The 22,667-nt window shown below is 36.2% G+C and overlaps 1 protein-coding gene across 1 annotated transcript; it reads right to left on the bottom strand.

The window, feature by feature from the left end:
• Nucleotides 1-1,308: 1,308 nt before the first annotated feature.
• On the bottom strand, nt 1,309-1,974 carry LOC139863412 (uncharacterized). The gene is made up of 2 exons (XM_071852049.1): nt 1,711-1,974; nt 1,309-1,545 (listed from the first exon to the last, which is right to left on the bottom strand). The coding sequence occupies exons 1-2, from the start codon at nt 1,972-1,974 to the stop codon at nt 1,309-1,311; spliced, it is 501 nt and encodes a 166-aa protein (XP_071708150.1).
• Between the last annotated feature and the right edge of the window lie 20,693 nt (nt 1,975-22,667).

The raw sequence follows: 22,667 nt of genomic DNA, 5'->3' as shown, positions 1-22,667 counted from the left end.
AACAGGCCCTTGCTGACTTAGTGGCGGCCCAAAAGGAGTTGGCTGAGGAGAAGGCGAGCAAGGAGCTCCTCGCTACGCAGGTTCAAGAACTAACCGTTGCCAAGAATAAGGCAACGGATGATTTTCAACAGTTATGTTCTATGATTCTGCACATCTTCACCAAGGCCATCACCTCTCATCACGTCATGGAACCCTTCGGCAAACTTCTTGACGCCGCCAAAGGCGTAGGGCGTCTTGAGACCTACACAATGATGAATGAAAACGTCACGCTTCCTGATCCGTTACCTGACACGGTTGCAAATAGTTTGGATCTAGACGCATATGACAAATATGATGTGGCCGCCGCCGAAGTGAAGGCCGTCAATGTGCCTTTTGTGGAGGAGATTGGGAGCCAGCTTGGGCTAGACATGGAAAATATTAAGGGGATGATCCCCAAGTAGATTATGTCACTTGTAATTTTTGATTTTTGTTGTTGATGGTTGTAACCAAACGGTGCTATTAATGAAAACATGTAATTACATTTGCCGTGTTACAATTATTTTCGTTAATTTGTTATTTAGGTAATAATCGTCACGCTGTCGACGTCACGGTAACGTGGTATTTCAAGATTGTACTTGATAAATTTGTCATGACTTGCATGTATCTAGACCATGCCGGGATGTACGCGTTGAGTACGAAACCAAAAGGTATCCCGTTACGGTGTCACTTAGGCGTAGGTTCAACGCCAAGCGCCGTTCATGCCGTTCGAAAGCTAGAATATTCTTTGTTCAAGGCATGTGTAACACATGAATGGACTTATATTTACATTTTGTATAAAAACACCGAAGTGATGCCATAAATAGTTACGTAACGCATTACTGAAACTGGAAAATGCATTAAATTCAAATAAAACAAAGCAATCCACGGCGCATCGCGCTTACAAATTTGTGATGATCAGTCACATAATTAAAAGAAACATTGAATAGTGGAACACATAGTTTCAACGTACTAAATATTCTAAACATAGAATTTCTTGAGATTGGTTGTGTGCCATGTACGTGGCACGAACTTGCCGTCAGGCGTTTTCAAGTTGTACGCCCCGTTACCGAGGACGTCCACAACTTCGTACGGGCCCTCCCAGTTAGGCCCTAACTTGCCAAGGTCTTCAACTCTGCTGGCATTATTGTTGCGCCAAACGTAATCACCGGGATGGAACGAACGTTCGCGTACACGCCGGTTGTAGTATTTGGCGATTTTTTGCTTGTTAGTCGCTTCATTGTTTGATGCTATGCATCTGCGTTCCTCTAACAGATCCATGTTTTCCCTCAACTATACCATGTTAGCTTCCTCATTGAATTCCGTAACGCGCTGTGTCGAAACCGCTATTTCTGTCGGGATGACCGCCTCTGAACAGTAAACAAGGCTAAAAGGTGTTTCGCGATTGCTTCCTTTTGGTGTGGTGCGAAATGCCCACAGAACCATTGGTAACTCATCTTCCCAACCTTTCCGATCCGTATCCAACCTGCCTCTGATGCCGGATACAATGTCCCTGTTGGTAACTTCAACCTGCCCATTAGCTTGAGGGTGAGCAACAGAACTAAACGTTTGTTTGATATTTAGTCCGTCGCACCAAGGTCGAAAAGGATCATGTGCAAATTGCTTCCCGTTGTCACTGACAACCTCGTGCAGTACCCCGAAACGGCACACTATCTCTTCCTAAACGAAATTCACAATCTGTCTGCCCGTGATTCTCTTCAATGGCTTAGCCTCCACCCATTTGGTAAAAAAGTCAACTGCTACAACAAGGTGCCGTCCATCGGGAAACGGGCCGACTAGATCGATTGCCCACTTGTAAAATGGCCAAGATGATGTGATGGGAATCAACTCATGAGACGGTACATGAATTTGTGGCGCGTGGCGTTGACAAGAAAGGCAATTCTTAATTGCATCGCGGGTGTCACGGTACATTGATGGCCAGTAATAACCCAAACGCATGATTTTCATACAACGGTACGAAACCCTGAATGCATTCCGCAAGTTCCTTCATGCACTTCCCTTATCACAGTTTCTGCCTCTTGTGGACCCACGCAACGTAACAACGGGCCCAAGAATGACTTCTTGTATAGTACACCGTCACGTATAACATACATAGGAGCCTTCATGTAGATTTTCTTAGCCGTTACGCTGTCAGAAGGTAACGTTCCGTCTTTCAGATAGTTGACGATTGGGTTCATCCAAGTGTTTACCTCCTCGACTGGTGCCGCCACCTGTCAAGCATCACGTTGCAATTGTTATGAAATTTATTTTATCAAACTAGCGGTGTAGGTTTTATAAGCGCGACGGTTTGATACCTGTACCACATCGGTGGATTTTTGGTTAACGACCTCCACCCATACGTCCTTAGAGAAGTGGTTGAACGTCAGCGAAGCGAGTTTGCTGAGGGCGTCAGCCTTTTTGTTCATTGAATGCGGCACTTGTGTGATTGAAAAAGAATCGAACTTATTGGCTAACTCTTCCGCCAGTTTCAAATATTTTTGCATCGCAGGGTCTCTGGCTTCGAACGTTCCGTTCAAATGATTTGCCACCAGTTGTGAATCAACCGCCACTTTCAGTGCCGTAATACCCATCTTTTCCGCGATACGTAACCCGGAGAGCAACGCTTCGTACTCCGCTTCATTATTGGAAATAGAGAAAGCGAAGCGCAAAGCGTAGGTGTGTTCTTCTCCGGTAGGGCTTGTAAGTATCAAGCTAGCACCGGCCCCGTCTGAGCTTGACGCTCCGTCAGTATGAAGTTCCCACGTGACGTTTTGGGGTTCCGTTTCGTTTGCAGCTGTTGGTGTTTCGGAATTAATGAATTCTACCATGAAGTCGGCCATGATTTGCCCTTTGATAGCGTTACGCGGCGCGTAGCTAATTTCATGCTCCCCAAGTTTGATTGTCCATTTTGCCATTCGGCCGGAGATCTCCGGCTTGTTTAAAACCTGTTTGATGGGTGTGTCTGTTAGCACCAAGATGTGGTGCGCTTGAAAGTATCGCCTCAGCCTTCTTGCGGTATAAACTAATGCGTAAACCAGTTTCTCGACCGGGTTATAATTGACCTCACCGTGCTGCAAAACCTTGCTGACAAAGTATACCAGCATCTGGGTTCCGTCGCGTTCCGCAACTAGTACCGAGCTGATTGCTTCAGCTCCCGCTGCTAAGTAAACAGTTAAAGTTTCTCCTGAAATTTTTGAAACGTCAATAAACAAGCAAGAAGTGTTAGTCATTAGTTGGAACGAACACTTTACCCGGTACCGGAGCTGTTAACGTAGGTAGGGTTTTGATGAACGCCTTCATCTCTTGGAACGCATTTTCTGCTTCCGGCGTCCAGTCGAAGTTTTTGCCCATGGATGCCTTCAACACTTGAAAAAACGGTAGAGAACGCTCTGCGGCCTTCGACAAGAACCTAGACAGTGCTGCCAACTTCCCGTTTAAGCTTTGCACCTCTTTTTTTATACGCAGTGATACCATCTCATCCACGGCTTGAATTTTTTTCGGATTTGCTCTGATACCGCGTGGCGTCACAACATGAACAAGAAAGCTACCCTCCTCGAAGCTGAAACTGCATTTCTCCGGGTTGAGTTTCATATCGATTTTCCTCAAGGAGTCGAACGTTTCTTGGATATCTTTAAGGAGAGATGGTTCCGTATGAATTTTGATTACGATATCATCAACGTAAGCTTCGACGTTGCGTCCTATCTGGTTCTTGAAGGCAGTGTCTATCACCCGTTGATATGTTGCTCCAGCGTTCTTTAGTCCAAACGGCATCTTAGTGTAGCAAAAAATGCCATGATCAGTGTGAAATGCCGTCTTATCCTCATCTCCTTCCACCATTTGAATCTGATGATACCCTTTGTACACATCAAGGAAGCATTTAAAGCGGTACCCGGCAAGTGATTCGACCTTCCAGTCAATCTCCGGTAGCAGATACTTATCCTTAGGGCACGCCCTGTTGATATCTTTGAAATCAACGCACATGCGCCACGCCCCGTTGGCTTTCTTGACTAGCACCGGGTTTGCTACCCAAGTTTGGTAACGGACTTCTCTCAATATGTTGGCGTCAATAACCTTCTCTACCTCGCTGCGGAGGAATGTGCTTCGTTCTGGTGCCATTCCTCTCTTTTTCTATCGTACCGGCGTTATGCTTGGATTTGCGTTTAAATGGTGTTCCGCCACCTCCCTTGGAACTCCTATCATGTCTGACTCTTGCCAAACGAAAACATCGGCATTGTTGGACATCAAATCGCATAGAGCACTCTTAGTTTCCTCCGAAAGGGTGCTACTGATTTTAATGACTTTCTCGGGAAACGCATGATTGATCACGACACCCCCTTCGCAATTAACAGGTGCCAACTGCACAACCGGTTGACTGATATCAGCGCAGACTTGAGCACGGTCTGAAAACAAAGTTGCTACGCCTGCCCTTGTGAGGAACTTCAGCATACCGTGAACTGTTGAAGGTATTGCGCCCAACTCCTGGAGCGTCGTCCGTCCCAAAATCACATTGTACTTGGTGTAGTGACCCGAACTTTTCCATGTTTATATATATATTAAATGAAATTGTTATTTACATGATTAAGTGTTTCCAACATGTTAAGCAATCAAACTTGTTAAGACTTGATTAATTGAAATAGGTTTCATATAGACAATTGACCACCCAAGTTGACCAGTGATTCACGAATGTTAAAACTTGTAAAAACTATATGATGACATATATATGGTTATATATATAGTTAACATGATTTTATTATAAGTATGTATCTCATTAGGTATTTTAACAATGAGTTATATACATAAAAATGAGACTATTAATTTAAGAAACTCGAAAACGATATATATAACGATTATCGTTATAACAACGTCTTACTAGGTACATATGAATCATATTAAGATATTGATACACTTGGTTAATTATGTTAAATGATAAGTAAATATATTATTAAGTGTATTAACAATGAAATACATATGTAAAAATAAGACTACTAACTTAATGATTTCGAAACGAGATATATATGTAACGATTATCGTTGTAACGACATTTAACTGTATATATATCATACTAAGATATATTATATATCATAATATCATGATAATATAATAATTTAACATCTCATTTGTTATAATAAATAATGGGTTAACAACATTCAACAAGATCGTTAACCTAAAGGTTTCAAAACAACATTTACATGTAACGACTAACGATGACTTAACGACTCAGTTAAAATGTATATACATGTAGTGTTTTAATATGTATTCATACACTTTTGAAAGACTTCAAGACACTTATCAAAATACTTCTACTTAACAAAAATGCTTACAATTACATCCTCGTTCAGTTTCATCAACAATTCTACTCGTATGCACCCGTATTCGTACTCGTACAATACACAGCTTTTAGATGTATGTACTATTGGTATATACACTCCAATGATCAGCTCTTAGCAGTCCATGTGAGTCACCTAACACATGTGGGAACCATCTTTTGGCAACTAGCATGAAATATCTCATAAAATTACAAAAATATGAGTAATCATTCATGACTTATTTACATGAAAACAAAATTACATATCCTTTATATCTAATCCATACACCAACGACCAAAAACACCTACAAACACTTTCATTCTTCAATTTTCTTCATCTAATTGATCTCTCTCAAGTTCTATCTTCAAGTTCTAAGTGTTCTTCATAAATTCCAAAAGTTCTAGTTTCATAAAATCAAGAATACTTCCAAGATTGCAAGTTTACTTCCAAGTTTTCTAAATCCATTCCAAGTAATCATCCAAGATCAAGAAACCTTTGTTACTTACAGTAGGTTATCTTTATAATACAAGGTAATAATCATATTCAAACTTTAATTCAATTTCTATAACTATAACAATCTTATTTCGAATGGAAATCTTACTTGAAATTGTTTTCGTGTCATGATTCTGCTTCAAGAACTTTCAAACCATCCAAGGATCCTTTGAAGCTAGATCTATTTTTCTCATTTCCAGTAGGTTTATCCAAGGAACTTGAGGTAGTAATGATGTTCATAACATCATTCTATTCATACATATAAAGCTATCTTATTCGAAGGTTTAAACTTGTAATCACTAGAACATAGTTTAGTTAATTCTAAACTTGTTCGCAAATAAAAGTTAATCCTTCTAACTTGAATTTTAAAATCAACTAAACACATGTTTTATATCTATATGATATGCTAACTTAATGATTTAAAACCTGGAAACACGAAAAACATCGTAAAATCGGATTTACGCTGTCGTAGTAACACCGCGGGCTGTTTTGGGTTAGTCAATTAAAAACTATGATAAACTTTGATTTAAAAGTTGTTATTCTGGGAAAATGATTTTTATTATGAACATGAAACTATATCCAAAAAATATGGTTAAACTCAAAGTGGAAGTATGTTTTCTAAAACGGTCATCTAGACGTCGTTCTTTCGACTGAAATGACTACCTTTACAAAAACGACTTGTAACTTATTTTTCCGACTATAAACCTATACTTTTTCCGTTTAGATTCATAAAATAGAGTTCAATATGAAACCATAGCAATTTGATTCACTCAAAACGGATTTAAAATGAAGAAGTTATGGGTAAAACAAGATTGGATAATTTTTCTCATTTTAGCTACGTAAAAATTGGTAACAAATCTATTCTAACCATAACTTAATCAACTTGTATTGTATATTATGTAATCTTGAGATACCATAGACATGTATACAATGTTTCGACCTATCATGTCGACACATCTATATATATTTCGGAACAACCATAGACACTCTATATGTGAATGTTGGAGTTAGCTATACAGGGTTGAGGTTGATTCCAAAATATATATAGTTTGAGTTGTGATCAATACTGAGATACGTATACACTGGGTCGTGGATTGATTCAAGATAATATTTATCGATTTATTTCTTTACATCTAACTGTGGACAACTAGTTGTAGGTTACTAACGAGGACAGCTGACTTAATAAACTTAAAACATCAAAATATATTAAAAGTGTTGTAAATATATTTTGAACATACTTTGATATATATGTATATATTGTTATAGATTCATGAATCAACCAGTGGCCAAGTGTTACTTTCCGACGAAGTAAAAATCTGTGAAATTGAGTTATAGTCCCACTTTTAAAATCTAATATTTTTGGGATGAGAATACATGCAGGTTTTATAAATGATTTACAAAATAGACACAAGTACGTGAAACTACATTCTATGGTTGAATTATCGAAATCGAATATGCCCCTTTTTATTAAGTCTGGTAATCTAAGAATTAGGGAACAGACACCCTAATTGGGCGAATCCTAAAGATAGATATATTGGGCCTAACAAACCCCATCCAAAGTACCGGATGCTTTAGTACTTCGAAATTTATATCATATCCGAAGGGTGTCCCGGAATGATGGGAATATTCTTATATATGCATCTTGTTAATGTCGGTTACTAGGTGTTCACCATATGAATGATTTTTATCTCTATGTATGGGATGTGTATTGAAATATGAAATCTTGTGGTCTATATTATGATTTGATAATATATAGGTTAAACCTATAACTCACCAACATTTTTGTTGACGTTTTAAGCATGTTTATTCTCAGGTGATTATTAAGAGCTTCCGCTGTCGCATACTTAAATAAGGACGAGATTTGGAGTCCATGCTTGTATGATATTGTGTAAAAACTGCATTCAAGAAACTTATTTCGTTGTAACATATTTGTATTGTAAACCATTATGTAATGGTCGTGTGTAAACAGGATATTTTAGATTATCATTATTTGATAATCTACGTAAAGCTTTTTAAACCTTTATTGATGAAATAAAGGTTATGGTTTGTTTTAAAATGAATGCAGTCTTTGAAAAACGTCTCATATAGAGGTCAAAACCTCGCAACGAAATCAATTAATATGGAACGTTTTTAATCAATAAGAACGGGACATTTCACTTGGATTAGCTACAAACCACTACAAATGTTAACTGCACGGTGCGGGAACGGTAATCATCTCCTAACGTCACGTCGATAGCAAAAAGCTCTAAGGGCCAAGTCGTTTCACCTGTGAATCCCGCAACGGGGTGCAACGGGGGTTTAACCTTGTCCCTCACGTCCTGTGGTAACTGCAAAAAACAATGTTCATAAATGACATCCACAGCGTTACCCGTATCGATATAAATACGTGATACCCGGCAACGTCCGATTGTTGCAGTGATCGTTAACGGTAGGTCCGTTGGACAGATCTTCCAAAATGTCGGGAACGTGATAGGCACGCATTCCTATTTTCAAGCGCTTTGGCCTTCCTTACGTGACCCGAGTGCCACGTCTGAATCATGTGAATGTGTTTTTCCGGTGCTTTATCTTTTCCTTTCTGCCACGCGAACCTCTTGGTTGCGGATCCTCCTTTGCTCGAAGGTTTTAAGTGGTTAAACTCACCTAACTTTAGCCTCTCAATTATGACCTTTTTAGTTCACGGCAATCGTCAACGTCATGCCCCTTATCTTCGTGAAAGATACAGTATTGCGTTTCGTCTACCGCGAAGCGCGGTTTCATAGGCTTGGGTGGCGGGAAGTCTCTGCTAATCTCCTATGTTACCAGAATTTCTTTTGGCGTTTTAGATAGTGACATTATTAAGCTTTCCTCCTCAGGTGATAGCCTTTTAGACCCGTAACGTTCGTACGGGCGGTAATTATGGCGGTTTCCAGACTTATGATTGGAATGTCCGTAGCCACCACCGCTACTTCCGCCGCTACCCTTATGACTGCTATTTGCGTGACCCTTACTGTTGCCCTTGTCATCTCTATCATTGCGGTCCGTTGTTTTGTGTTCACCGACGGTGGCGTCAGCGAACTCCTCTGACCGCACGTAGTCTCTCACCATCCTTACCGCTTCAACAAACATTTTTGGCAACTTCCGTCGCATCGCCTTCACCAGAGACAAATGTCTAACCTGGCAGATTGCCATGATGTACGAGGAAATTTGCTGCGACTCCGGAAAGTCCGGGATTTTTTGACATTCCGCCGTGAAGCGGGAAGTAAAACTCATCAAAGACTCGCGTGACCTCATCTTAATGCTATGCGCGTCCAAATGGGTCAATTCTGGAAGCGTTGCACGAACTTGGTTCTAAGGTCCGTGAAGCTGGTAATACTCAACGCGGGCAACTTGGCAAACCACTCACGTGCGGCGGACTGAAGCTGTCCCGGGAACATGTGGCATATGCCGTAGGGTTATCCCAGTGTTGCGTCATGACAGCGTGCTCAAACTGCTGCAGAAAGTCTTCCAGATCCGAGCTACCGTCATACATCCCTAGCGTAAGGGGGGTAGTAAGGACGGCAGGCAGCGGATGGGTAGCTATTTCTCTGGTAAACTTCTCTGACGTTGCGGAAATTTCGAACGAACGTTTAACGTTGTCCCCCATCATAGCATACCAGTTATTCAACATATTTTCCACCATGCCAGGCTGCTCGACCTGAGCACTCATAGATTCTGGTGCGGCAAGGATTAAATTATCAATTAGATCCTTGCGTGCCTCCTCCCTAGTTTTGTCAGAACTCTTACCGGTCCCCGACACCGAACGTGTTGAGATACGGGGTTGTGCCTTCGACATATCGGTAGGCCTTTCGGCGCCTTTGGGCATGAGCGAGGGTAAAACGAATCCTCCCTTTGCCAAGAAGCGTATAGCTTCCTCGCCGTTAATGGGTTTGAGCTGGTGTACGTTTTCCTCTTGAGTTTCCGTCTCTTCAGAGTCACGTTGATCAGCTTCCTTCTCGTAGTCATCAAACTGCAAACGGGTGCCCTTAATAGAATCATTTGGAGTTTCGTAAGTGCTATCGTCATTAGGTTTGAAAGGGTCATATGGTTCTTTGCCATTGTTAGTAGCGGATTGTGGGTTGGAACCTTCTGTCATCTTGCTATGTGATAATACTAAAAACGAACATATATTTCATAGCATTATCCCTCAAGAAAGACAAGCTTTTAGTTGCAATTGTTCTATTTACAAGTGATATTCGTTTAAATAATAAAAGGTGAAGACAAAAGATAGATTCGACGAATTGAAGACGCAAACGACCAAAAAGCTAAAAAGTACAAAGTACAATCAAAGTGGTTCAAATTATTGATGAGAAACGTCTCGAAATTACAAGAGTACAAGACGCAAAACGCAAAGTACAAGATATTAAATTGTACGCAAGGACGTTCGAAAATCTGGAACCTGGACCAAAGTCAACTCTCAACGCTCGACGCAACGGACTAAAAATTACGAGTCAACTATGCACATAAATATAATATAATATTTAAATAATTCTTAAAATTATTTATATATTATATATATATTTATAAACTGTCGGCAAGAAGCAAACAAGCTCATGTGAGCTGGAAAAGCAGGCCATGCGATCGCATGGCCTGGCAGTTATAATACCATGCGATTGCATGGTGAACAGTAGATGGTCACACTCCTATAAATTTCGCAGTTTGGTGATCAATTTAACATATCCTTTTTCTTCTTCATTCACTCAACGATATATATATATATATATATATATATATATATATATATATATATATATATATATATATATATATATATATATATATATATATATATATATATATATATATATATATATATATTATAATTTTAATTTTAATTTTAATTTTAATTTTAATTTTAATAATAAGGGTATGTTAGCGAATGTTGTAAGGGTGTAAGTCGAAATTCTGTCCGTGTAACGCTACGCTATTTTTAATCATTGTAAGTTATGTTCAACCTTTTTAAATTAATGTCTCGTAGCTAAGTTATTGTTATGCTTATTTAAGCCGAAGTAATCGTGATGTTGGCTAAATATTAAAATTGGGTAATTGGGCTTTGTACCATAATTGGGGTTTGGACAAAAGAACGACACTTGTGGAAATTAGACTATGTGCTATTAATGGGTTTTATATTAACTTAACGATACCTCATTAATTTAATATATAGACTTATAATTTGACGTATTTATATATAACCACATACGCTTGACTGGGTACGGTGGGCGGGTTATCTATAAATACCAATAATTATTCATTTTACCGGACACGGAACTGGATTAATAGTTAATGGACTAGTTGAAACAGGGGTGGATTACATTCAAGGGTAATTGGTGTAATTGTTAACAAAGTAGTAAAACCTTGGACTACACGCAGTCGATAACCTGGTGTATTGATTAAACAAAGTATTAAGACCTTGTTACAATTCGAATCCCCAATTAGTTGGAATATTTGACTTCGGGAATAAGAATAATTTGACGAAGACTTCCGCATTTTATGATTATGACTGATGGACTATTATGGACAAATCCGTATGGACATATCGAATAATCCAGGACAAAGGACAATTAACCCATAGTAATAAACTAAAATCAACACGTCAAACATCATGATTATAGAAGTTTAAATAAGCATAATGAAATGTCCCGTTCATATTGATTATAAACGTTCCATATTAATTGATTTCGTTGCGAGGTTTTGACCTCTATATGAGACGTTTTTCAAAGACTGCATTCATTTTTAAAACAACCATAACCTTTATTTTATCAATAAAGGTTTCAAAAGCATTACGTAGATTATCAAATAATGATAATCTAAAATATACTGTTTACACACGACCATTACATAATGGTTTACAATAGAAATATATTACATCGACATATGTTTCTTGAATGCAGTTTTTACATAATATCATACAAATATGGACTCCAAATCTTGTCCTTATTTTAGTATGCAATAGCGGAAGCTCTTAGTATTCACCTGAGAATAAACATGCTTTAAACGTCAACAAAAATGTTGGTGAGTTATAGGTTTAACCTATATATATCAAATCGTAACAATAGACCACAAGATTTCATATTTCAATATACATCCCATACATAGAGATAAAAATCATTCATATGGTGAACACCTGGTAACCGACATTAACAAGATGCATATATAAGAATATCCCCATCATTCCGGGACACCCTTCGGATATGATATAAATTTCGAAGTACTAAAGCATCCGGTACTTTGGATGGGGTTTGTTAGGCCCAATAGATCTATCTTTAGGATTCGCGTCAATTAGGGTGTCTGTTCCCTAATTCTTAGATTACCAGACTTAATAAAAAGGGGCATATTCGATTTCGATAATTCAACCATAGAATGTAGTTTCACGTACTTGTGTCTATTTTGTAAATCATTTATAAAACCTGCATGTATTCTCATCCTAAAATATTAGATTTTAAAAGTGGGACTATAACTCACTTTCACAGATTTTTACTTCGTCAGAAAGTAAGACTTGGCCACTGGTCGATTCACGAACCTATAACAAATATGTTCATATATATCAAAGTATGTTCAAAATATATTTACAACACTTTTAATACATTTTGATGTTTTAAGTTTATTAAGTCAGCTGTCCTCGTTAGTAACCTACAACTAGTTGTCCAACGTTAGATGTACAGAAAAAAATTGATATATATTATCTTGAATCAATCCACGATCCAGTATATACACGTCTCAGGCTAGATCACAACTCAAAGTATATATATTTTTGGAATCAACCTCAACCCTGTATAGCTAACTCCCGCATTACTGCATATAGAGTGTCTATGGTTGTTCCAAATAATATATACACATGGGTCGATATGATATGTCAAAATATTTGCATACGTGTCTATGGTATCCCAAGATTACATAATATATTAGAATACATGTATAATACAATATAAGTTAGCTAGGATATGATAAATATAGATTTGTTACCAATTTTTACGTTGCTACAACAATAAAAATTATCCAATCTTGTTTTACCCATAACTTCTTCATTTTAAATCCATTTCGAGTGAATCAAATTGCTATGGTTTCATATTGAACTCTATTTTATGAATCTAAACAGAAAAATTATAGGTTTATAGTCGTAAATATAAGTTACAAGTCATTTTTGTAAAGGTAGTCATTTCAGTCGAAAGAACGGCGTCTAGATGACCATTTTAGAAAACATACTTCCACTTTGAGTTTAACCATGATTTTTGGATATAGTTTCATGTTCATAAGAAAAATCATTTTCCCAAAATAACAACTTTTAAATCAAAGTTTATCATAGTTTTTAATTAACTAACCCAAAACAGCCCGCGGTGTTACTACGACGGCGTATATCCGGTTTTACGGTGTTTTTCATGTTTTCAGGTTTTAAATCATTAAGTTAGCATATCATATAGATATATAACATGTGTTTAGTTGAAGGATTAACTTTATTTGCTAACAAGTTTAGAATTAACTAAACTATGTTCTAGTGATTACAAGTTTAAACCTTCGAATAAGATAGCTTTATATGTATGAATCGAATGATGTTATGAACATCATTACTACCTCAAATTTTCTGGATAAAGCTTCAAAAATGAGAAAAATGGATCTAGCTTCAAAGGATCCTTGGATGGCTTGAAAGTTCTTGAAGCAGAATCATGACACGAAAACAAGTTCAAGTAAGATTTCCACTCGAAATAAGATTGTTATAGTTATAGAAATTGAATCAAAGTTTGAATATGAGTATTACCTTGTATTAGAAAGATATCTTACTGTAAATAATAAAGATTTCTTGAGGTTGGATGATCACTCTACAAGATTGGAAGTAAGCTAGCAAACTTGGAAGTATTCTTGATTTTATGAAACTAGAACTTGTAGAATTTATGAAGAACACTTAGAACTTGAAGATAGAACTTGAGAGAGATTAATTAGATGAAGAAAATTGAAGAATGAAAGTATTTGTAGGTGTTTTTGGTCGTTGGTATATGGATTAGATATAAAGGATGTGTAATTTTGTTTACATGTAAATAAGTCATGAATGATTACTCATATTTTTGTAATTTTATAAGATATTTCATGCTAGTTGCCAAATGATGGTTCCCACATGTGTTAGGTGACTCACATGGGCTGCTAAGAGTGGATCATTAGAGTGTATATACCAATAGTACATACATCTAAAAGCTGTGTATTGTACGAGTACGAATACGGGTGCATACGAGTAGAATTGTTGATGAAACTGAACGAGGATGTAATTGTAAGAATTTTTGTTAAGTAGAAGTATTTTGATAAGTGTCTTGAAGTCTTTCAAAAGTGTATGAATACATATTAAAACACTACATGTATATACATTTTAACGGAGTCGTTAAGTCATCGTTAGTCGTTACATATAAGTGTTGTTTTGAAACCTTTAGGTTAACGATCTTGTTAAATGTTGTTAACCCATTGTTTATTAAATCAAATGAGATATTAAATTATTACATTGTCATGATATCATGATGTATTAATATATCTTAATATGATATATATACATTAAATGTCGTTACAACGATAATCGTTACATATATGTCTCGTTTCAAAATCATTAAGTTAGTAGTCTTGTTTTTACATATGTAGTTCATTGTTAATATAATTAATGATATGTTTACTTATCATAATATCATGTTAACTATATATATATCCATATATATGTCATCATATAGTTTTTACAAGTTTTAACGTTCGTGAATCGCCGGTCAACTTGGGTGGTCAATTGTCTATATGAAACCAATTTCAATTAATCAAGTCTTAACAAGTTTGATTTCTTAATATGTTGGAAACATTTAATCATGTAAATATCAATTTCATTTAATATATAAAAACATGGAAAAGTTCGGGTCACTACACATAATTTCTTTATTTCATATTTAATTGCACTTTTAATTATCGCATTTTATTTACTGTCATTGTATTTAATTGCACTTTTAATTATCGTACTCTTTAATTATCGCAATTTTATTTTATCGCACTTTTATTTATCGCAATTTCATTATCGTTATTTAATTTACGCTTTAATTTAAGTTATATTTATTTTTAATATTTTACATTAGGTTTTAACTGCGACTAAAGTTTTAAAATCGACAAACCGGTCATTAAACGGTAAAAATCCCCTTTTATAATAATAATACTACTTATATATATTTTTGTATTTTTACAATTATAAGTTAAAAATATAGCGTTAAACTTGGCGAGTTTCCTGTGGACGAACCGGACTTACTAAAAACTACACTACTGTACGATTAGGTACACTGCCTATAAGTGTTGTAGCAAGGTTTAGGTATATCCATTCTATAAATAAATAAATAACTTGTGTAAAATTGTATCGTATTTAATAGTATTTTGTAGTAAAAATATAACTATTTTGTATACACCTCTACGCACATCAAGTATTTTTGGCGCCGCTGCCGGGGAAAGTTAAACGCCGAAAGCATAACGCTATATATATAAAAAAAGTATTTTTAGTAAGTTTTAGTTAATTTGTTGTAAAAATATACGTTTTAAATTTTAAAAATACAAAAATTTAAAAAGTAAGAAAAACAAAATATATATATATTTAAGAGTTGTTAAATATATATAAAAAAACTATAAAGTTTCTTTATTTTTATTTTAGTTTTTAAAATACAAGTTTTTATTTGTTTATTTAAATACTTCATAAAAAAAAAGTTTACGGGCCACTACACTGTAGCAGCCCAATATTTGGCCCAGTTTTCTACTCCATGCGATCGCATGGATCCAAAGGCAAAATTCCATGCGACCGCATGAACCCTTCTGACACGCCAGGTTTGACTCTGCCAACTGCATTAATTACGGAGTATTTATTATATTTATTATTATAAACCCTAATTAGGGTTAATTAGTTAATTATTTAATTTAGTTTTTAGTTTTATTTTGTATTATTTAGTTTTAATCTAGTTTTAATTAATATATAAAATTAATATTTTTATAAAAATTGTACTTTTTACAACTTTAAGTTTATTTTTATATTTTATATCTTTTTATTTATTTTAGCGTAATATTTGTATTTTTCGCTCGTAATTAGTTTTAAGACATAGTTTTTGCCGCAGTTATTTTTATTTCTAGATTTTTAGGCTTTGCCGTAAAATCTTTTAAGTACTTTTTTCTTTAGACTAAGATTTAGGTGCTTTAGAATTTTGCGACGCCGTTTTATAAATTTTAGTACTTTTTAAGTTATTGTCGTTTTGGATTTAGAATTCCTTTTAAGCTTTAATACCTTTAGATGCAACTTTTAATTTTTAGTTTTTAGACTTTTTAGTTTCGACGCGCTACGTTCTTTTTATTATTTTTCGACCTTTTATTTTTCGACGTTTTTCGACGCGCTCTTTTTCTTTCTTATTTCTCGCCGCTCTAGTTTTTAGGACATAGAATTTTCTATTTCTTCTCTAAAATTTCTTTAAATTTTGACGAAGAATTATTTTAAGTGGTTAAATTGATAGACATCTAAATTTTCTGCTTCGTAGTAATAGTTGGATTTGTTAATGGCTGAGTTGTGAGCTTCCGATTTAAAGGGTTCTGGCTCCCTGCTGCATCTATTGGCTATTCGAAATGTGGGCAAAAGTAGAAAAGTCTATTAATTTGATAACTTATATAATTTTTATCTTTTATAACTAATAGGATATTCAGTGAATGCACCGAGCAAAACGTTCACCACCTTTTGTACGTTCACCACCTGTAACTCGATCAAGATATCTAGCAAATATTGTCGCCGTTGATTTTTCTTTAGAATCGTCATCCAGTCGACCAAGTACTCCAATTCAAATTTTCGATAATCTATTTTTTGAACCCGACCTCACAATTGAGAATCCGGAGGATATTCAGGGACAATTCAGAGATCCTGAACCATTAATATTTCCTCCGGAACCACCAATCATTTAAACAGAGATTGTCGAGGAACCAACCATTAAATCAGAATCCTCTAGTGATTCAGATTCAACAAATTCAATCATGGAAAATCTGGAACCTCTAAGTATGGAAGACCGAATGCGAGCTAAACGCACTGGCCAAGGTCACGCAATTACTCAACCAGACATTAATGCGCCAGATTATGAAATCAAAGGACAAATCCCACACATGGTAACTAATCAATGCCAATTTAGTGGTGCACTGAAGGAAGATCCAAACGAACATATTCGTACATTTAATAGGATCTGCACTCTATTTAAAATCCGAGAAGTGGAGAATGAACAGATATATCTCATGTTATTTCCCTGGACTTTAAAGGGAGAAGCCAAAGATTGGTTAGAATCGTTACCTGAACGGGCGATTGATACATGAGATGTTTTAGTGGAAAAATTTCTTAAACAATTCTTTCCGGCATCTAAAGCCGTAAGACTTCAAGGAGAAATTGTTACGTTCATGCAAAAGCCAAATGAAACTCTATATGAAGCGTGGACAAGATTTGGAAAGTTATTAAGAGGATGTCCGCAACATGGTTTAGACACTTGTCAAATAGTACAAATATTCTACCAAGGATGCGACATCACTACAAGAAAAGACATAGATATAGCAGCTGGTGGTTCCATTATGAAGAAAACCGCAACTGACGCTTACAAAATTATTGATAACACTGTTTCCCACTCACATGAGTGGCATCAAGAAAAAGATATCGTTAGATCATCTAAAGCAGCTAGAGCCGATTCTAGCTATGATTTTGATTCCATTTCTGCAAAGATAGATACTGTTGAGAGACGAATGGAAAAGATGACTAAAGATATTCACTCAATACGAATTAGTTGTGAGCAGTGTGGAGGACCACATTTGACAAAAGATTGTCTCAGTATTGAACTAACAATGGAACAAAGAGAGAATGTTTCATACATAAACCAAAGGCCTGGAAATAATTATCAGAATAATTATCAACCGCCAAGACCAATCTACAATCAAAACCAGAATTATAACCGAAATGTTCTATACAACAACCAACAAGGTCCTAACAATCAACCAGTACCTAATAATACTTACAATCAGCAAAGACCTATTTTTCAAAACAAACCACCACAAACCGATGATAAAAAGCCAAATTTAGAAGATATGATGTCGAAGCTAGTTGAATCTCAAACGCAGTTTTTTACATCTCAGAAACAAACCAATGAACAAAATGCTCAAGCATTTAGAAATCAACAAGCTTCTATTCAAAATTTGGAACAAGAAGTGAGCAACCTAACAAGGTTGATAGGTGAAAGAAAACCGGGAAGTCTACCTAGTGATATAAATGCTAACCCTCGGAATGAAACAGCTAAAGCCATTACCACAAGAAGTGGTATTACACTTAAACCACCTGAAATGCCTGTAATTTTTGATGACTCTATTCCTACTCCACAGGAACCACAACCTGAGCAAGATAAGAAAACATAACCGGTAGTTGAAAAAGTTAATGAAGATAACATAGTTAAGGCTAAACCTTATGTTAAACCATACCAACCACCACTTCCTTACCCGAGTAAAATGAGAAAAGAGAGACTTGAAGCCTAGCAATCCAAATTCTTGGATATGTTTAAATAAATAAATGTCAATCTTCCTTTCATTGATGTGATTTCAGGAATGCCCAGATATGCTAAATTCTTGAAAGATCTAATCACAAATAGAAAGAAAATGGAAGAACTCTCGGATGTAACAATGAATATTAATTGTTCTGCAGTACTGTTGAATAAGATACCAGAAAAATTATCAGATCCAGGAAGTTTCACAATTCTATATTTTCTGGGTAGTCTTAGTTCAATAGAAGCATTGGCAGACTTAGGTGCTAGTATAAATTTAATGCCGTATTCACTATACGCTAAACTAGACCTTGGAGAATTGAAACCAACACGAATAAGTATACAACTAGCCGATTGATCAGTAAAATATCCTAGAGGGATAATGGAAAACATGCTAGTTAAAGTTGGTACTTTAGTATTTCCAGTAGATTTTGTTATTCTGGACATGGAAGAAGATTCTCGAGTTCCTCTAATATTAGGAAGACCATTCTTAAACACGGCTAAAGCAATAATAGACGTGTTTGGTAAGAAACTGACCCTAAGTATAGAGGACAAAAGTGTTACCTTTTCTGTGGATAGAGCCATGCAACAACCGCAATCTGCAGATGATACATGTTATTATATTCAAAATATAGATTCACATGCAGAATTGTTAGGAGAATTTCCAAAATTACAAGGAACAGGAGAATATTCTTTAGGAGAAGGAACTGAACCAATTGATGAAATTGAAATGTTAGCTACACTTATGGCTAATGGATATGAACCGAAAACAGAAGAAATTCAAATGCTAAAAGAAGAAGACAGATATCGATATAAATCATCGATAGAAGAACCACCGACATTAGAGTTAAAGCCACTTTCAAACCATTTGGAATATGCTTATTTACATGGTGAATCTGAATTACCTGTAATAATATCGTCTTCTCTTACCGAAAATGAAAAATCTCAACTCATTTCTGTGCTAAAAGCTCATAAACCAGCTATTGAATGGAAGATTCATGATATTAAAGGAATAAGTCCTTCGTATTGCACAAATAAAATCTTTATGGAAGAAGGTCATAAAACGTATGTGCAACGCCAACGAAGACTAAATCCTAATATGCAAGATGTTGTTAAGAAAGAAATTATTAAACTGCTAGATGCAGGTTTAATTTATCCAATCTCTGATAGTCCATGGGTAAGCCCAGTTCAATGCGTACCTAAGAAGGGTGGCATGACTGTCATCACAAATGAGAAAAATGAGCTTATTCCTACTAGGACTGTAACAGGATGGCATGTTTGTATTGATTATAGAAAATTAAATGACGCCACCAGAAAAGATCACTTTCCCTTACCTTTCATTGATCAAATGTTGGAAAGATTAGCCGGAAATAGTTACTATTATTTTCTTGATGGTTTTTCCGGATATTTTCAAATTCCAATAGCACCCGAGGACCAAGAGAAAACCACATTCACGTGCCCTTATGGTACTTTTGCTTACAAACGCATGCCATTTGGACTTTGCAACGCCCCTGCAATCTTTCAAAGGTGCATGATGGCGATTTTTCACGACATGATAGAAGAATGCATGGAAGTTTTCATGGATGATTTTTCAGTCTTCGGTGATACATTTGAATCATGTCTAGTTAATCTTGAACGAATGCTTATTAGATGCTAACAATCAAATCTAGTACTTAATTGGGAGAAATGCTATTTCATGGTTAAAGAAGGCATCGTTCTTGGACATAAAATTTCAAAGGAAGGAATTGAAGTGGATAGAGCTAAAGTAGATGTAATTGCTAAACTTCCACATCCCACCAATGTTAGAGGAGTTAGGAGTTTTTTAGGGCATGCCGGTTTTTACCGATGTTTCATAAAAGATTTTTCTAAAATTGCCACTCCTATGAATAAACTCCTAGAAAAAGATGCACCATTCATCTTTTCAGATGAATGCATCAAATCTTTTAATATTCTTCAAGAAAAACTCACTAATGCGCCGATCATGATAACTTCAAATTGGAATCTACCATTTGAACTAATGTGTGATGCAAGTGATTTTGCAATGGGAGCCGTTTTAGGACAAATGATTGAAAAACGATTTCAACCTATTTATTATGCTAGTAAGACATTACAAGGAGCACAAACAAATTACACAACTACTAAAAAAGAACTCCTTACTATTGTCTTTGCTTTTGACAAATTTCGTTCATATCTCGTTCTAGCTAAAACGGTGGTCTATACTGACCAATCTGCTCTTAGATACCTATTTTCAAAACAAGATGCCAAACCAAGATTAATCCGTTGGATCTTACTCTTACAAGAGTTCGATATTGAAATCCGAGATAAAAAAGGAGCAGAAAATCTCGTCGCTGATCATCTTTCTCGTCTTGAAAATCCTGAATTAGAAGTTCTAAATGAATCGGCCATACAAGACAACTTTCCTGATGAATATCTATTGGAACCTATATTGTCATTGCCTGAAGAGAATTATGATTTTGTGATTTATTGTGACACATCAAAGCAAGGTCTCGGTTGTGTATTAATGCAACGGACGAAGGTGATTGCTTATGCGTCTAGACAATTGAAGATTCACGAGCAAAATTATACGACGCATGATTTGGAATTAGGCGCGGTTGTTTTTGCATTAAAGACTTGGAGGCACTACTTATATGGGGTCAAAAGTATTATATATACCGACCACAAAAGTCTTCAACACATATTTAATCAGAAACAACTAAATATGAGGCAGCGTAGGTGGATTGAATTGTTGAATGATTATGACTTTGAGATTCGTTACCACCCGGGGAAGGCAAATGTGGTAGCCGACGCCTTGAGCAGAAAGGACAGAGAACCCATTCGAGTAAAATCTATGAATATAATGATTCACACTAACCTTACTACTCAAATAAAGGAGGCGCAACAAGGAGTTTTAAAAGAGGGAAATTTAAAGGATGAAATACCCAAAGGATCGGAGAAGCATCTTAATATTCGGGAAGATGGAACCCGGTATAGGGCTGAAAGAATTTGGGTACCAAAATTTGGAGATATGAGAGAAATGGTACTTAGAGAAGCTCATAAAACCAGATACTCAATACATCCTGGAACGGGGAAGATGTACAAGGATCTTAAGAAACATTTTTGGTGGCCAGGTATGAAAGCCGATATTGCTAAATATGTAGGAGAATGTTTGACGTGTTCTAAGGTCAAAGCTGAACATCAGAAACCATCAGGTCTACTACAACAACCTGAAATCCCGGAATGGAAATGGGAAAACATTACCATGGATTTCATTACTAAATTGCCAAGGACTGCAAGTGGTTATGATACTATTTGGGTAATAGTTGATCGTCTCACCAAGTCAGCACACTTCCTGCCAATAAGAGAAGATGACAAGATGGAGAAGTTAGCACGACTGTATTTGAAGGAAGTCGTCTCCAGACATGGAATACCAATCTCTATTATCTCTGATAGGGATGGCAGATTTATTTCAAGATTCTGGCAGACATTACAGCAAGCATTGGGAACTCGTCTAGACATAAGTACTGCCTATCATCCACAAACTGATGGGCAGAGTGAAAGGACGATACAAATGCTTGAAGACATGCTACGAGCTTGTGTTATTGATTTCGGAAACAGTTGGGATCGATATCTACCGTTAGCAGAATTTTCCTACAACAACAGCTACCATTCAAGCATTGAGATGGCGCCGTTTGAAGCACTTTATGGTAGAAAGTGCAGGTCTCCAATTTGTTGGAGTGAAGTGGGGGATAGACAGATTACGGGTCCGGAGATAATACAAGAAACTACCGAGAAAATCATCCAAATTCAACAAAGATTGAAAACCGCCCAGAGTAGACAAAAGAGCTACGCGGACAGTAAAAGAAAAGATATAGAGTTTGAAATTGGAGAAATGGTCATGCTTAAGGTTTCACCTTGGAAAGGTGTAACGACCCGTCAAAATCGCTATTGACGCGGCACGTTAATCATTGATTCCACAGTGAGGTTTTGACCTCTATATGATACGTTTTGATAAAATATTGCATTCATTAAAATAAGTGACTTTCTAAACATAGAAAGTTATAAACATGTGGGCGAGTGCTTAGGTATAAGCAAAACCCCAAAATACATAAGTCTTTAATTTACAGGTTGACATCACAGTCCAATTATTTATTACACAGCGCAGTTTTATTTTGAATGCAATAAACTTTGTACAAAGCATGAGAGACTCCATGCAGGCAACAAGCACATCACAGCGGAAGCATTCTAAGGACCTGAGAATGAAACATGCTAAAAAGTCAACACGAATGTTGGTGAGTTATTTGTTTAA

This window comes from Rutidosis leptorrhynchoides, chromosome 8 (assembly GCF_046630445.1).
Source record: "Rutidosis leptorrhynchoides isolate AG116_Rl617_1_P2 chromosome 8, CSIRO_AGI_Rlap_v1, whole genome shotgun sequence".
Taxonomy (NCBI): domain Eukaryota; kingdom Viridiplantae; phylum Streptophyta; class Magnoliopsida; order Asterales; family Asteraceae; genus Rutidosis; species Rutidosis leptorrhynchoides.
Note: the sequence above shows the minus strand (reverse complement) of the source record. Positions and strands in the feature narration are given on the sequence as shown.

Bases quoted from the DNA above. Each gene is read 5' to 3' on its own strand.
- LOC139863412 (XM_071852049.1), bottom strand. From the start codon at position 1,974: ATGCGTTTGGGTTATTACTGGCCATCAATGTACCGTGACACCCGCGAT. The intron at 1,546-1,710 runs GTGAATTTCGTT...GCTAATGGGCAG, and splicing joins GAATCACGGGCAGACAGATT to GTTGAAGTTACCAACAGGGA.